This window comes from Panthera pardus, unplaced genomic scaffold (genome assembly GCF_024362965.1).
Source record: "Panthera pardus isolate Hobbes unplaced genomic scaffold, ASM2436296v1 HiC_scaffold_17, whole genome shotgun sequence".
NCBI classification, from domain to species: domain Eukaryota; kingdom Metazoa; phylum Chordata; class Mammalia; order Carnivora; family Felidae; genus Panthera; species Panthera pardus.
In genome coordinates, this window is record NW_026526732.1 from 140197473 (window position 1) to 140213223 (window position 15751).

General features: G+C 58.1%; 1 protein-coding gene and 1 long non-coding RNA gene across 5 annotated transcripts in view; one reads left to right on the forward strand and one right to left on the reverse strand.

Moving 5' to 3' along the window:
* The window catches only part of TFEB (transcription factor EB), a 54647-nt gene extending 42715 nt beyond the window's left edge, over positions 1-11932 (forward strand). For all 4 annotated transcript variants that reach the window (XM_019457094.2, XM_053905027.1, XM_019457091.2 and 1 more), the window contains exons 2-9: positions 4735-4975; positions 5060-5314; positions 5974-6051; positions 7914-8034; positions 8129-8185; positions 8808-8883; positions 9471-9618; positions 10770-11932. In XM_019457094.2, the coding sequence (XP_019312639.1) occupies positions 4757-4975; positions 5060-5314; positions 5974-6051; positions 7914-8034; positions 8129-8185; positions 8808-8883; positions 9471-9618; positions 10770-11258 (1443 nt within the window). In that variant the 5' untranslated portion in view covers positions 4735-4756 and the 3' untranslated portion in view covers positions 11259-11932. The remainder of the gene's footprint in view (positions 1-4734; positions 4976-5059; positions 5315-5973; positions 6052-7913; positions 8035-8128; positions 8186-8807; positions 8884-9470; positions 9619-10769) is intronic.
* A 1914-nt stretch (positions 11933-13846) lies between these two features.
* On the reverse strand, positions 13847-14742 carry LOC109271605 (uncharacterized). Its single transcript, XR_002082038.2, has 2 exons — positions 14428-14742; positions 13847-14012 (listed from the first exon to the last, which is right to left on the reverse strand). It is a non-coding gene; the product is annotated as an uncharacterized LOC109271605 (long non-coding RNA).
* Between the last annotated feature and the right edge of the window lie 1009 nt (positions 14743-15751).

A 15751-nucleotide genomic window follows, 5' to 3' on the forward strand; every position in this document is an offset into this window, starting at 1 on the left:
TAGACCATTCCTGACCCAGGGCAGGCATTCAAGAAACCTTCTGATCCTTCTCGAATCTGTTTTGTATGTTTACCTACGTCCTGTCTAAACGGGCTCAGGCTGTGCATTTAATTCTGAGGTTTCCTTTTTCAATTCAATGCTCTATCTTTGAGATCTTTTTTTTTAAGTTTGTTTATTTATTTATTCATTGAGAGTGAGAGAGAGAGCATGAGCTGGGGAGGGACAGAGAGAGAGAGGGGGGGGGGGAGAGAGAAAATCCCAAGCAGGCTCCACACTGTCAGCGCAGAGCCTGATGTGGGGCTCTGTCTCATGACCTGAGCTGAAACCAAGAGTCTGACACTCAACCCACTGAACCACCCAGGCGCCCCTGAGATCTTCTTTCTATCTGAGGCTCTCCTGTGCTGGGATCCTCTGTCTCCTTGCCTATCCCTCATGATTTTTCCCTGTCTCTGCCCTCTCCCGTCCCCTTTCCCTCAGGAAAGGTTCTGAACCTGTTCATACTAAGGTGTAAATGGCTGATGAGGGAGGCCCCCACATAGGCTTACATGAAACCAGCCCTGCCCTGACCAGAGACATGCACGGCCTTTGAGGGGGAGCCCAGCGCCTGTCCGTTATCGGATGCCTAAGGGCATGCTAGGGAGTTCCACGCACCCACGGTGTCTCCCTGAATCCTCACAATAACCCAAGTGGCAGGTGCCCTTATGGGCTTCATTTGGCTGAGGAGAAAACCAAGGCACAGAGAGGTTAAGTGGCTTTCCCAGTCACCCAGCCAGTATGGGCACAGCGGGTGGATGGAGGTTGCTTCAGCCGCATCTGTTGTACGGGGAAGCTCATTTTGGTCACACTAAGCTGGAACCCAGACTCAGCTTAGGGCAGGGGTAGTTACGTGGGAGGTTCTGGGTGAACAGCGGGAGGGGGGTGGTGGGGAAAGCCCGTGGGTTCTGAGGGCGCAGAGAGGGGAGGCTCTCATTGTCTTGGCTAAAACTTCAGTCCCTGCCACATTTTCTATAGGACTGGGGAGAGGCAGGAGTTCTCTGGGGCATTAGACCCCCCTGGTCCCCTCAGGAGGAGGGTGTTACTCGGGGGTGGGGGCAGGGGAGAAGATTCTTCAGGGAAGCACGTAGCCCTGGTGTCTGCAGACAGCAGGCACTCCAGGCCCCTGGTGTTACCGAATGCATGAATGGTGGACCCCTTCCCAGGCCTGGTGGATCTGGAGGTCAAATGGTGGGGAGGGTTCGGGGGTCATTTTTGGTTCTCCTGTGTCCCTACTCCCGGTTCTTCCCGGCCAGACCGGGCACCGGCGCGGGGTGGGGGTTGCTTATGAATGGCTTTGAGAGTGAGCAGGTGTGCTTGAGGGCTGGGCAGGGAGTGGTTAGCATGCCCAGGGGCTATATGGGCCACCTCTGTCTGCCCTCAGATCCCCTCAAGTCCCTCCCTTAGCCCTGTCCCCGTCCCACCCAGGCCAGGCTCAGAGTCAGAGTGACCCAGGCAGGGTCAGGGGAGGAGGCTGGGACACAGAGGGAGGAAGCAGCCCTGTGACTGGGGTGACGGCTTTGACAACGGGGGTGGGGGAAGGGGAAGGCTCACTCTGCCGGTCTTCGAGCCACCCTCTGTCAGAGGACAGTGGACAGGCTAAGGCTACAAGCACCTTTCACCGCCCAGATGCCTCGCGGGTCACCATTCTCCGACATCCCCCTCCCAGGAGGCTCTTCCTGCCTCCATTTCACAAATGAGCAGACTGAGGCTGGCGCAGCCAGTGAGAGGCCGAGCCGGACTTACCCCAGGTTCTCCTGTAGCAGAGCCAGCTCTGGCCCAGCCTGGGACGGGCACCCAGCCCTTTGTCGGAGCAACAAGGGGCTCGTTCTCCCCCAGTCCTCCCCGTGCCGGCTGGCACTGCCAGGCCCCGTGCCGCTCCCCCCGCCCCCCAGCAGGGACCAACTGAAGTCGGATTGTTCCCGAGGGGCAGGCTCCCCAGTGCTGCGTGGGTGAGCATGCAGGGGTGCAGGGCGTGCAGCTGCAGGCAGCGGGCCGGGCTGGGGTCAGAGCCCGGGAGGTCTGCAGGGCTGCAGTGCGGGGGGTGGGGGGTGGGGTGGGGTGGGGTGGGGGGTGGGGTGGGGTGGGGAGTTGGTGATGGGGAAGACAGGCTACCACTCTTTAGGAGCACGGGAAAGGGGTGGAGGCAGCAGCTGTATCCCCGCTGCAGGACAGAGAAAGGGGGGAGTGGCGGGGGGTGGTGGTGGTGGTGACTGCGTTTTTCTCCTTGGGGACGGTCCTGTTGGGAGCTGGAGAGACGCTTGGGGCTAAGGCAGCCCCTTTGCTAATTCCTGGCCTGGTGGTGGGGGTGGGGCAGAGAAGGGAGGAAGGAAGGTGAGTAAGGGTCCCTGAGTAGGCAGAGCTCTGAGGCGGATGGCGTGGACCCACTCTGCAAGGAAACATCCATGGTGGTAGAGGGAGCCCTGAGTTGGGGGTCATGTGGCTTGGTGGGCTCCATTCCTGGCCCTGGGCCAACCAGACGTGCAACGGGGGCCAGGCTGCTTCCCAGCTCTGCACAGACACAGCAGTCCCCTCCGCCCCCGCCCATCCCCGACCCCTGCCCACACGGGCTGGGGAGCCAAATTGGTTGGGGTCCCATCTCTGTCTCTGTCAGACACGTAACTTCCCTGGGCCTCTAGCTTCTCCTTATCCGTAAAAGGAGAATAATGACCAAGGCTGCCTCATGGGGCTGTTTGAGGTTAAAGTGCTTGGAACAGTGCCCAGCGCCCAGGAAATGCTCAAATAGATGCAAATTATTATTATGTCCATGATCCAGTGATTTTTGCTGAATATTTGCCAGTACCTTCCACTAATGCTGACTGAGTTCATGTCTGGCATTAGGCTATGCTGCTTTCTTTTGCTACCCTCCCCTCTCAGAGCTCTGGGTCTCATTCTCAGGATCCTGGGGTGCAGCTCTGGCCTCTGGTCTACACTACAGCTGACCCTGCCAGCCTCGTGTGATTATTCTTCACTCACCCACTCTGCCTACCAAACGCCACGCACTGTGCAAGACACATTATCTTCATTTAACATGCCCCTCAATCTTCTGAAGTAGAAACCGTTCACAGATGAGGACGCAGAAGCTCAGAGAGGTTAAGTGACTTGCCTAAGGTCACACAGCGAAGCGGCAAAGCTGGGATTTAAGCTCGCGTCTGCCCTGTTTGCTCATGCTTGCTCAACCAGAGGAAGTCATACTGCCTCTTGCAAAGACCCTGGAGATGGGACCCTCCGCCAGAACCTTTATGGAGTTGGGGATCCCTGGGGGCTTTGCACCTTTCAGGGAGTGTTTTAGTGGGGCGGGGGGGCTTAGAAATCATTTGGCCCAACCTTTTCATTTTGTGCACAGGGAGACAGAGGCTGAGAGAAGGGAGGTGCCAGGGTCCCTCGGTGAGCTAGGGACAGAATGGGCCCAGCTACAGGACTCACTCTGTCTTTTCCTCTCTGCTTCCTCACCAGGCCTGGGGGCCTTAGCCCCCCATCCTACTGTGACCCGTCAACGACCAGGGCTGACATGCTAGGTGGAGGAAGCCCTCCCTGGACTCTTGCAGGCCCCGGGTTATAACATTCACTGGACCGTAGACTCCCTGAGCTCAGGGACTACAGCTAGCTTGTCGCCGCACTGCCAGTGCCTGCTTCATAAATAGTAATCATTCCCTGTGCGCGTTGGTGGAACATCTACGTGTTCCAGGCCCTGGGCTAAAGGCTGAAGGCAGAGCAGTGAACAAGACAGACAAAATGCCTGCCCTCAGGGGAGTTTGCATTCCTAGTGAGAGATAGACATTGAATGAAAGAACCAAGCAAAAATGCATAATATTTAAGATGATGATAAGTGTTATGGAGTAACACAAAGAAGGAAGGGGCATAGGGAATGGAGGGGGGAGGGAGGGAGGAATTTGGCAGTTTCAAACAGGTTAGTCACGGAAGGTCTCTGTAAGGTCACATTCGAGCCTTGGAGGAGGTGAAGGAATGAGTGGTGTCTGGGGGAGGGGCATCCCAGACCGAGGGGCATCCCAGTGCAAAGGCCCAGGGGTGGGAGCGTGAGGTGTTTGAGGCTGGCGGGTGTGGCTGGATCAGGCGGAACAAGTGAGAAAGTAGGGGAAGATGGGGTCAGAGGGGCCCATGATGTGTGGACAGATCACAGAGAGCCTTTTAGGGTGGAACTTCAGCTTTTACTCCGAGTGAAGTGGGAGCCATGGACAGTTCTGAGCAGACGGAGGGACAAGATCTGACTTAGGTTGAACAGGATCCCCCTGATTCCTGAGTTGCAAGTAGAATGTTGTGGGGCAAGAAAGGAGGGTGTCTGAACATTGGGAGGCTCTTTTGAGGAAGCCAGATAAGGCAAGGTCCAGGCTGGGCCCACATGGGGCAGGCAGGTAGAGGTCAGATCTGCCAGGATGCGGTGTGATAGAAAGAGAGGAGTCAAGGTCGGCTCCAACCTTTTGGGGTCGACCAGCTGCAATGAACAAAGAAAAGAGGGTCTCCATTTCTGGCCCAGGAACCAGGACACTTGGGTTCAAGTCTCGGCCCCGTCACTCTCCTGCTTGGTGGCCTTCGGCAAATCCTTTCTCCTTTCTGGGCCTCGGTGTCTGCTCCTGTACAGTGGGTGTGACCCCCTCCACCTGGCCTCCCCAGTTCCCCAAGACCCGGGGCTCCGAAGAGGACGTGTGCTTCACAGACTTGCCCCCCTCCCCCTGCCCACAGGGAGCCAGTGCCAGTGGCCGCCATGGCGTCGCGCATCGGGCTGCGGATGCAGCTCATGCGGGAGCAGGTACAGCAGGAGGAACAGCGGGAGCGCATGCAGCAGCAGGCCGTCATGCATTACATGCAGCAGCAGCAGCAACAGCAGCAGCAGCAGCAGCAGCTGGGTGGGCCGCCCACCCCGGCTATCAACACCCCCGTCCACTTCCAGTCTCCGCCACCTGTGCCTGGGGAGGTCCTGAAGGTAGGGCGTGTCCCGAGGTGGGGCCTGTCCCCTCCCACCCTGCTTCTAGGAGCCCTAGAACCCTTGCCTTCTCCCCCCTCCCAGGTGCAGTCCTACCTGGAGAACCCTACCTCCTACCACCTGCAGCAGTCCCGGGACCAGAAGGTGCGGGAGTACCTGTCCGAGACCTACGGGAACAAGTTCGCCGCCCACATCAGCCCCGCCCAGGGCTCCCCGAAGCCCCTGCCGGCTGCCTCCCCGGGGGTGCGGGCCGGACACGTGATGTCCTCCTCAGCTGGCAACAGTGCTCCCAACAGCCCCATGGCCATGTTGCACATTGGCTCCAACCCCGAGAGGGAGGTGAGTGAGAAGCTGGCCAGGGGCTGCCATGAGCAGAGCTGGTGCCAGGTGCTATGCTCCTGGGACTCCTGGTCTAATGGCAAGGGCAAGGTTCTGCTGTCAGGGTCCCTCCCAGTCCAAGGGGGAGGTCCTGCTCTCTCAGGGACCCCAGTCTGAGTGGGGGAGACACAGCCCTGCCTCAGGGACCCAAGTGTGAGCGGGGGAGATACAGTTCTGCCCTCAGGGAGCCCCAATCTGAGGGGGGAGACACAGCCCTGTCCTGAGGGAGCCTCAGTCTGAGGGGGAGACATAGTCCTGACCTCAGGGAGCCCTAGTCTCATAGGAAAAGCCTCGCCCCTACTTTTGAAAGCTTGACTAGAGAGAAACAGGACCCTCCTACTGGAAAGCCCAGCACACCTGCAAAGCCATGTCCAGACAGAGGGTATATAAAGCAATCTCCCTGGGGCAACTTGGCTCTTTGGGAAGAGCCCTGGCCTTGGCCTTGAGGCCTGTGGGACCTGGACAACTCATCCTCTGAACCTTTTTCCTTCACTCCACCCAAGATGAGCCAGTTGAGTGAGGTGGGCTCCAAGGTCCCTTCAGATCAGTGGCTGTCCCGGTGCCCCTTCCCTGTGCCTTTCTCCCAGTGGGCCCTCCCCAGACGGACTTTTCTCTTTCAGTTTGATGTCATCGACAACATTATGTGTCTGGATGACGTCCTGGGCTTCATCAATCCTGAAACTCAGATGCCCAACACGGTACTGCTGGCCAGGGTGGGGTGGGTGTGTCAGAGGGAGAAGGTAGAGGTTCTACAGTGGCTCTGAGCCTGGGGAGAACTAGAGACAGGGCTCCCCCCCACCCCCGGTCCCAGGCAGAGCCATCTTGCTGCAGATGACAGTCGCCTCCATCAAATCACGTGACCGGAGCCCAAGGCTGAGCAGAATTATGAATCCAGAGAGATGTGTCTAGCCTGTGTGCATGAGGCGGGCTTCAGTGGGGAGTGGTGTCTGGGCAGTTGGGAAGGCTTCCTGGGTGGGGTTAGGGGAGGGGGCAGGAGGGACTGGTGCCGGGCCTCAGCAGAGCAGGGAAAGCATTCCTGGAGGGGAGCAGTGTGGCCCTGAGCTGATGAGTTCCTTTGGGATCTGGGATGTCCCTCTTCTGCAAAGCCTAGGGCCCAGCGGGCACAGGCCTGTGTCCCTCACTCCACGGGACAAGTGATAGGGGGCTGGCTTTGTCCCCTCCCTCCAGCAGCCTCCTGGAGTGTGAATGCTCTCTGGGCCTCCTGGACAGGGGTGAAGAAGCAGATGGGAAGGAGCCAGCCTTAGAATCAAGAGGCCTAGCTTCTGGCTTTGGCTGTGACCTTGGGAAGTCCCTTAACTGTTCTGAACGCCAGTTTTCTCAGCAGCAAAATGGGGGTGATGCCGTCTACCCACAGGATTGTGGGAAAATGAGATAAGGCAGGAAATTGGGGGCTAGCTCCGCACAGGGTGACACGTTTACACGGAACAGGTGGAATTGTGGGTGTCCCCACCCCTTTTGGGAAGGTCCTGAACCTCAGCTACTTCCTCCTGCTCCTTGGGCCTGACCCTATGACCCTGATCCTGGCCCCAGCTTAGGACACTGAGGGGAAGCCCCCAAATCTTTCAGTGGGAAGTCAGAGTCAGTCCTTAATCCCCACTGCCCTGGTGACATTGCCCAGTGGCTTAGCAGGAACTGGTCAGGGCCAGTTGGGTCTGAAACCTACTGCCAGCAGAGCAGGGAAGGCTGGGGAGAGAGAGAGAAAGCCAGACTGCACAAGTGTTCGGTCCCTTTAGGCCGGGTATCTGGTAGGGCACCTGTGTGCCCACTTAGGGTTCTGGACCTGTGATTTGCTCTGTGTGTTCCTGTGGCAGGAGCTGGGGTGATCATTCCAGAACTCAAGTCTGTCCCTGCCAGGCCTCTGTTTATCCCCCTACTGGCTGCCCATTGCAATATGCCAGGGTCTTTGCAAGTCGAATCTAGAACTCCAGGGTGTATTTCCTGCCTTGCCCACATCATGCTGTCTACTCTTGCAGCTCAAGCTTCTACTTGTGGCTGCCCCCCCCCACCCCCCACCCCAGCTCTGTCTGTCCAGCCCCGCGTCTTTGCTCAGCCATCCCCCTGCCAGTCCAGCCCTTCCTCACTTCTTTGCTCAGGACTCAATTCAAGTTCCATGCCCTCCAGAAACTTTCCAGAAACTCCAAAACAGATTAGGTGCTCCTCCCCTGGGCTTCCAAATGCCTGGGACGACTTCATCCCCTCCCCTGTCGGCCCTTAGGGCTGTTACCTGGTCTGATCACTCTGCAAGGATTCTAGCCACTAGGCTGGTGGCTCCTGGAGGGCAGGGGCCACACCTTATTTAGTTCCCAACCCTACAGACTTCCAGTAGAATTGCCCAGTGAAGAGGCCCAGGGTGGAGCTTTGACATCCTGGTGCTGGCTGCCGACCCTTTGAGCTGAAAGCGTGGCCGGGGAACATCAGTACAGCCTCCCCTGGGCGTCCCTGGGAAAGAAAGGCTGTTCCTGGGATGATGGGCCCTGGGCAGGGGCCCCTGTGGAGAGGGGACTGCTCACCGGGTCCCTCTCCCCACCTCACCCCACAGTTGCCCCTGTCTAGCAGCCACCTGAACGTGTACAGTGGTGACCCCCAGGTCACAGCCTCCCTGGTGGGTGTCACCAGCAGCTCCTGCCCCGCTGACCTGACCCAGAAGCGAGAGCTTACAGGTACCACCTCCCTGCCTGCCTGTGCCCTGGCTCCCTACTCCTCCCTGTCCTTCTCCCTCCCTCCCAGCTCCTCTCTCCTTTCCCTGGCCTCCAGATGCTGAGAGCCGGGCCCTGGCCAAGGAGCGGCAGAAGAAAGACAATCACAACTTAAGTGAGCCCCCCACGCCCTTCACCCCCACCCCCTGGGTTCCTGCTCCCTGCCTCCCTCCTCCTCACTCTCACCTGAGCTACCCAAAAAGCCATCTGGACCCGAGCTCTCATTGGGGCTTTATAATTTTTAATTAAAATTTTTTTATTAATTAAAAAAAAAAAAAAGCCACTCTGACCTGCCTGGGTTCTACACAAGACCTTAAATTTGCGCTGGGATGACTGGTGGGTTCAGCCCTGCCTTCCTCCCACTGGCCCTCTTTGGGAGATGGGGGTGGGAGAGGGGCTCCGGAGAAGAGACAGTCATGAAATCCCCAGCACTTCAGAGTGAATGGGTTTATCATATCGTATTGTTGTCTTTAGGGTGTGCAACCTGGGAAGCCAGGGAAGGTGTTCTGGGTCATGTGGGCAGAGATTCCTACCCCCGGCCGGCTTTGCTGCCTCGCAGAGCCGCTGGGTTGTATCCATCTGCACCTGGGCCCCTCCTTCCCATAGTGATCCCATTCCCTTCCTCACCCATTACTTCCCAGAAGGGCCAAGTCACCCCTCCTTGGGCCGGGCGGACCCTTCTCCTCCCATGGGGTCCCATCCTTCTAATTGCTCCCTCCGGGATTTGTTACCTTTAGTTGAAAGGAGGCGGAGGTTCAACATCAATGACCGCATCAAGGAGCTGGGAATGCTGATCCCTAAGGCCAACGACCTGTGAGCAGTTTCTAGGGGAGGGGGGGGGGGGGTGGCGGGAGACGCTAGGGGCTGGGGGCAGGGCAGCAGCGGCTGACTAGCTGGTTGCCCAGGGCAAGGGCTGGGAACAGAATCCCTTGGTTGCTCCCTTCTGGGAGCTTATCATCTATTTGGGAAAAAAAGATCCCTCCCTTATCAGGACAGCTCCAGACGGAGGAGCAAAATCCCAGAAGTGAGGCAGGGGTGGGGGCTTCCTGGAGGAGGTGTCATGCTGGCATCGTTTGGTGAGGGCTTTTGGACTGGCTTGGAGGGGTCCAGAGAGTCGAGAACTGACGTGGGTTTGGGCGGCCCAGAATGGAAGGCCTGGGGAAGGAGGCCGCTCGGCATTGCTTGCTTCCCTGGGATTACCGGGGTGGGCGCTGGCAAGAGTCACCCGCAAGGGTCTGTCCTGTTCAGATGGGAGCACGGCCTTCTCCACAGATGGGGGCGGGGCGCATCTGGGGTTCCGTGGGCAAAGTTGGGAGACCTGCGGCATCGGCTTCTGGAACCAAAGCGGGGTTTTCCTTCCTCCCGCTGAGCCTGCACGTGTGATTCTGCCTGGCCCGCAGGGACGTGCGCTGGAACAAGGGCACCATCCTCAAGGCCTCGGTCGATTACATCCGGAGGATGCAGAAGGACCTACAGAAGTCCCGGGAGCTGGAGACCCACTCTCGGCGCCTGGAAATGACCAACAAGCAGCTCTTGCTCCGCATCCAGGTCCGGCCCCTGCCCTTGGACTTCTGGAGGAGCTCTGGCTCCTGCCTCGGGCCTGGCTCCGCCCCCGGGGGGGAGGGGCAGGACTTATACTTCCGGAGTTGGAGGAATGAGAATGGAAGGAACGCTGGCTAAGGAGCAATCCCCAGCAACTTTAAGCAACAAATACCAGCTAGAGATTCTGTTCTGTGGGACCCTCATTTAGAGTTTGTTTATTTTGAGAGGGAGAGAGAGAGAGAGAGAGAAAGCGCGCGAGCGCGTGCATGCTCGTGGGGGAGGGGCAGAGAGCGAGAGAATCCCAAGCAGGCTCCACGCTGTCAGCGCAGAGCCCAACGTGGGGCTCAGTCCCACTAACCATGAGATCATGACCTGAGCCCAAATCAAGAGTCAGGATGCTCAAGGGACTGGGCCACCCAGGCGCCCAGCCACGTAACTCTTATGGTGACACTTGTCACCCCGGCTCACATTTCCTTAATCAATGCAAGTACATGCCTACACTTAACCTCAAGGGGGCAGGGAAGTGCAAGCCTACCTCGTGTGGAAGGCAGAGAGCTGGAATTATTTGGAACGCTAAGTCTCACCACTGGAGAGAAACTACAGAAGGCTTGGGAGAGTCACTCCTACCATCTGGAGCAGAAGGTTCTAGTCCTGGCTGTGCTCAGGGCCTCTGTCCTCTTTGGATCTGAGGCTGCTCATCAACACAAAGGGCGGTTGCGTGGCAGCTTTTAAACTTTTCTATTTCTCATAGGAGGTAATACCACTGACATTACAATCCAGCACACAGAGCCACACTCCAAGTGAAAAATCAAAGTTTCATGAAAGAACCCTCCTTCTTAATAGATGCAGTGCATTCTGGTAATTTCTATTCTGGTCTAGTCTAGGCAAGTCTATTTCAATTAAAAAAAAAAAATAGAGGGTGAGCTGGTCAAGAGGCACTACAGTGGTTTCACAACCCGTTAATGAGTTGTGACTTGTAGTTTGAAAAAAACACTGGTCTAGACTCTAGAAGCCTATACTTGCTTCCAGTGGAGCCATTTTGTGGTCTTGGGTGCAGCCAGGGGAAGGGCAAGGGGCTGCGGCGGGGGGGCCCCGGGGAAGGGCGGCTGGGGCCCATGAGTGTGTGCCCCCAGCCTTCTCTCTGCCTCACCTTGCAGGAGCTCGAGATGCAGGCTCGGGTGCACGGCCTCCCCACCACCTCCCCATCGGGCGTGAATATGGCCGAGCTGGCCCAGCAGGTGGTGAAGCAGGAGCTGCCCAGTGATGAGGGCCCGGGGGAGGCCCTGCTGTTGGAGGCCGAGGTCCCGGATCCTGAGCCACTGCCGGCTCTGCCCCCCCAGGCCCCGCTGCCCCTGCCGGCCCAGCCACCTCAGCCACCCTCCCCATTCCACCACCTGGACTTCAGCCACGGCCTGAGCTTTGGGGGCGGGGGCGACGAAGGGCCCCCAGGCTACCCCGAACCTTTGGGGCCAGAGCACAGCTCCCCGTTCCCCAACCTGTCCAAGAAGGATCTGGACCTCATGCTCCTGGACGACTCACTGCTACCGCTGGCCTCCGACCCTCTCTTCTCCACCATGTCCCCCGAGGCCTCCAAGGCCAGTAGCCGCCGGAGCAGCTTCAGCATGGAGGAGGGCGACGTGCTGTGACCCTGGCTGCCGCCATGCTGGGGAACGGGGGCAGGCCTGGGGGCTGGGAGGCCCGGGGCCGCCTCCCTCCCACCCTTTGGGCTGCACTTGTGTGTGAGGTAGCAAACTGGCCTGCCTCACTCCTTCCTGTCGGCCCCTGTTTGGACTTAGTGCCTGCTTGGCAGCCTGTGGGGTCAGGAGAAGCCCCCCCCGCCTGGCTCAGTACTCCCCAGGGACAACCCTCTTGATGGGGCTGGACAGGAACAGGCCTTCAGCCTGGCTCCTGGAGGTGAAATCATGAGGGGAAGGGAGGGGACGGGTGTGCTAGAGGTAAGAGGAGGTCCTGGGTCGGGGGGGGGGGGGGGGTGTCTCATCTTCTGAGTCTGATCCCCACCCCTGCCGGTGAAGGAGGACATGTTGGAGCAGGGGGCTCAGGAAGTTCCTTTTCTGAGGCAGCGACTGGTCCAGGGGGTGCCCAGGCCTGCCTTTCTGGGACTCAGATGGCAACAAGTCTGTCCTCCAGCCTGGCACCCCCACCCCCCTTTGGTGCTAACAGCTCTCTACCGGGTGGTGTGAGGGCGGGGGTGGCTGGAAGAGGGGGCGCTGGGTTCAAGTTAGAGCGTGGGGTCACTGCTGGAAGAGCAGCTCCCCCCAGGCTCCCCACTTTGTGCCTTTAGTAAACACTGTGCTTTGTACCTGCTTGTCCTCTGTCTCTTTGGAGTGTGTGTCTGGGGCTGACGCAACCGGGGAGGATTCAACCCAATGTGCACCATTATGGATTTCGAATTCCAATGCCCTTTATGGGGATCGGGGTAAGGGTTACAGAAAGGAGGGAACAAGCCCATCACCTGGTTCCCCCCACTTCCGAGACTTGCCTCCAGGGGAGCTGGAGATGTAGCCTTACTTAGGGAGCTTAGGGACGGAAGGGGGGGACAGTGTCCCTCCTTGTGGCCACAAGATGGCACTGCAGCCACGCTGGTTCCACGCCCCAGCTGTGGCCTGACACGGCTGAGCCTGATGACGTGGGGGCCAGTTGCTATAAACCAAGTCTTTTCTTCTTAGCTGCCGCTTAGGCTACCCCTGGCCCGGGGTGGGGGACATGTTTCTCTTGTTCCTGAATGCCTGTGCTAGTGGTGACCTCTCCAGATTTTTCTCCCTCCCTGAGTGGGCTGACACCTGCTTGAGAAGGTCAAGCTGCCTGCTCCGTGGAGGCAAGGCCAGCCCCTCTGCTCTTTGACAGAGTCTCTAGCAGGAGAGGCTCCCTAGTCACTGAAGGGCTGAGTCCTTGGGTTTGGGGAAAGAGGGATCCAACTGAACTAATTTGGGTACCAGACGCTGGGTGGAGTCAGGGACGGGGAGTGGCCCTATTCTCCACTCTGGCACTGTCTGTCCTCCAGGACGGCCTCGGCAAATCCTTTCCTGTCTCTGGGCTTCTGTTCCCCGGCCCCAGAATAGTTCCCATGCACCTCTGCTCTCAGATCCTGGGATTTTACGACCTCATGTGGGATGGGAAGACAGACTTGGGGCAGTGAGGGGCAGGGTGGCAGATTCTTGAGGGCCCAGGTATCTTGGGGAGGGAGGAGAGGGTCTTTTTGGGCTTTGCCTACTTCTCTCTCGACTTCCCACAGTCTTCAGGCAGAGACCAAAATGGCTTTCTCCTCACGGGGCCCTGGGAGGCCGAAGGGGCCTAATTAAAAAAAAAATTTAAATCCCAGGATGAAAGTGGCTAAGAGGGCAATTTCCTCTGTGCAGAACTGGAGATCAAATCAACGTTAGAGCAATTAACGCGAGAGGGGGGAGGAGGAAAGGGAGCCGGGTGTGTGGGTGCTGAGGGTGGCGGGGCTGGCGGAGGCTGTAGGATTAATCTGAAGGTCAGATGGAGCCGTGGATGACCTTGGAGAGGTTGAACCAGCCCTGGAGCGCTGGCATCTCCTTCCAGTTCCAGGCCTCACCCCACAGCCTTGGGAGCCCAGGCCCTCCTGGGGCAAGCCCTGGACTCTGGGGGATAGCTGATGGGCGCAGGCTTGGGTCACGCTGACACTGGAGCGGGTAGGGGTCTGGGAACTTCCAAGTCTAGTCCTTAAGGCAAAACTGAGAACTCTCTCCTACCCTGTTTTCCTTCATCCTAGGGATCCAGTCAGTGAACTGGGTAGCTGCCCTCCTGCTTCCTCATGCGGCCCAAGACGGCCTGTATTCCCCCCTCCACCTGCCTGCTGGCTTCCGGTCCCCTAGGTCCTTCAGCACTGCCCCACCTGCCGCTGGGAAGCAGGGCCTTTGGGCAGGACTGAGGGTGTGAGTGGAGTTCTGGCCACAAGAGGGCGCCGCAGAGTCAGGACCTGGCCGCTGCGGGCGCCCACTGGTGGGAAATCGTGGAATCTCAGCTTCATTGTACATTCCAAGCTGTCTGCCTCGGGGCCCTGCCAGCCCAGTGGGTTTGGTTAAGGCAGGCCCAGGTGCTACCTCCAGGATCTCAACAAGCCACCAGAAAGTGTTCGTGTATCTGAGACTGGTCTGCATGACCCTTAGCTTGTGGCTGCAGTAGAGTCAGGCCGGCAGCTGCCAACTGGTGGTTATGGACATCTCTGGTTAAATACAGTAAGAGGCGTGAATGCTTTCTTCACTCGCGCTCTTTATTGTAGACAACACCCTTCCAGACTTCAAGGCCTCACGAGGGGGAAATTAGTTTTTTCAAGGGGGAGTGGGTAAACAGGCTGGTGTGAGAGCACAGATGGACCCATCCGACCCCCTCATTTCACTTGAGGAAGCCCCCGAGGCCTTGAGAACAAAGCAAAAGTGTGAAGTGGGATTGGAGTCTGGGAAAGGAGTGCAAGCTAAGTAGGGGGAGGACAAGAAACCGTTGCACCCTTAGGTCGCACGAGGGGCCCCAAAGCTGGAGGCAGGGCGCTGGACGTGAGGATCCCGTCATCCTCAGCTCCCTTTCTGGTGTCTCTTTCCCCCCGGGCCAGCCGCTAGATTCTCACCTCCTTGTACCATGAAGGAGTGGAGATCTGAGCCCCACAGACCAAGATAGACACCTGCATTGGTATGTATACACAGGATGGTGGCCTTCCACCCCTGCCTTCCACGGAGATTTCCCCTCCTGGGCGTTTGGACAGACGGCCGGGAGCGGATGTGGGCACTGCTGAAGCCCGGCCGGGGCGGCACCGGCTCTGTGTTCCTTAGTGCCTACCTCCTCAGTGTCCTCCTTGGGATTTCCGTCACCCACTGCTCCTTTAAATCGAGATTCTTGGGGCTCCCGGGTGGCTCAGTCGGTTGAGCGTCCCACTTCGGCTCAGGTCATGATCTCTCAGTTGGTGAGTTCGAGCCCCGCATCGGGCTTGTGGCTGTCAGCGCGGAGCCTGCTTCAGATCCTCTGTCTCCCTCTCTCTCTGCCCCACCCCTGCTCACTCTCTGTCTCTCAAAAATAAATAGAACATTAAATCGAGATTCTTCCTTCATTGTTTGGAGCCACTGACTTGGATCAGAATCTGATATACACTCTGGATCTTCCCCCTCCCCCCCGCAACACATAGTCCCCTAGAAAGGAATCCCAAGTTTAACATTCCTGCTCCCAACCCATGCCCCCTTCCCCACCTCAGAGCCCATTCCCCTCCCCTGCCTCTCCCAGCCACCTGGCATATCAGCTGGAACAGCTAGAAAGAGCCCCTTGGAGTCACCTGTCCCTCACCTGCTGGGACCCGCACTTCTCAGGGTCCAGTCCCCACCCCCCTTCCCAGGCTCCTTTAGCCTCATCTTTTTTCTTTGCTCTCTCTTTTCCGAGGGGGGCAGTGGAATTTATACAATATTTAAGCAGCCAGAGCCGAGTCCGGGAAGATATTATTAATGTAAAAGGGACGGGCTGCAAATGCTTTTGGACCTGGTTACAATTAGAGGGTGATTTTTCTAAAGGTCAATGAATTCAGATAATATCCACAGGGGGGAGAGAAATTTAATACCTTTTTAGTGAATTAATTAATTATAATATTATATCGGCTTGGGGTTCTTTTCCAGAGTGATTAAGGGAGCGATCCGTCTTCTGTGAGGCCGGGGAACGGCGCCCGCCACCAGCGAGGACCCTGTCTCGGGGCTCAGGATGGGGCCCTTCCTTCTCCTCTCACCCCTGCAGCGGCCAGGGAGCTGGAGGGGCTGGTGGGCAGCAGGGGAGGCAGGCCGGCCCCGGTCCGGATGAGGGCAGGCACAGAGACACAGTGCCCTTTCCCCTCAGCCTATGTCGGCAGGCCCAGCCCTCCTCCTGCTGTCTTATCACAGGAGAGCTGAGGCATGAGTTATGGCCTCCTCCTTTCCATTTGGAGAAACCGAGGCCCACAGGAGTCAGAGACTTGCCCTGAGCCCTACTATGAGTTAAGGCAGACTGAGGTGGCACAGCTGGCTGGAAAGAACGAGAAGACTCCCTCCACCACCCTGCCCCCACCTCCCCACCTCCCAAACCAGGCCTTCTGGAAAATCTGTTCCACTGGCCATCGGCCTGTGGGGCCGCCTGTGGATTCCTGGTC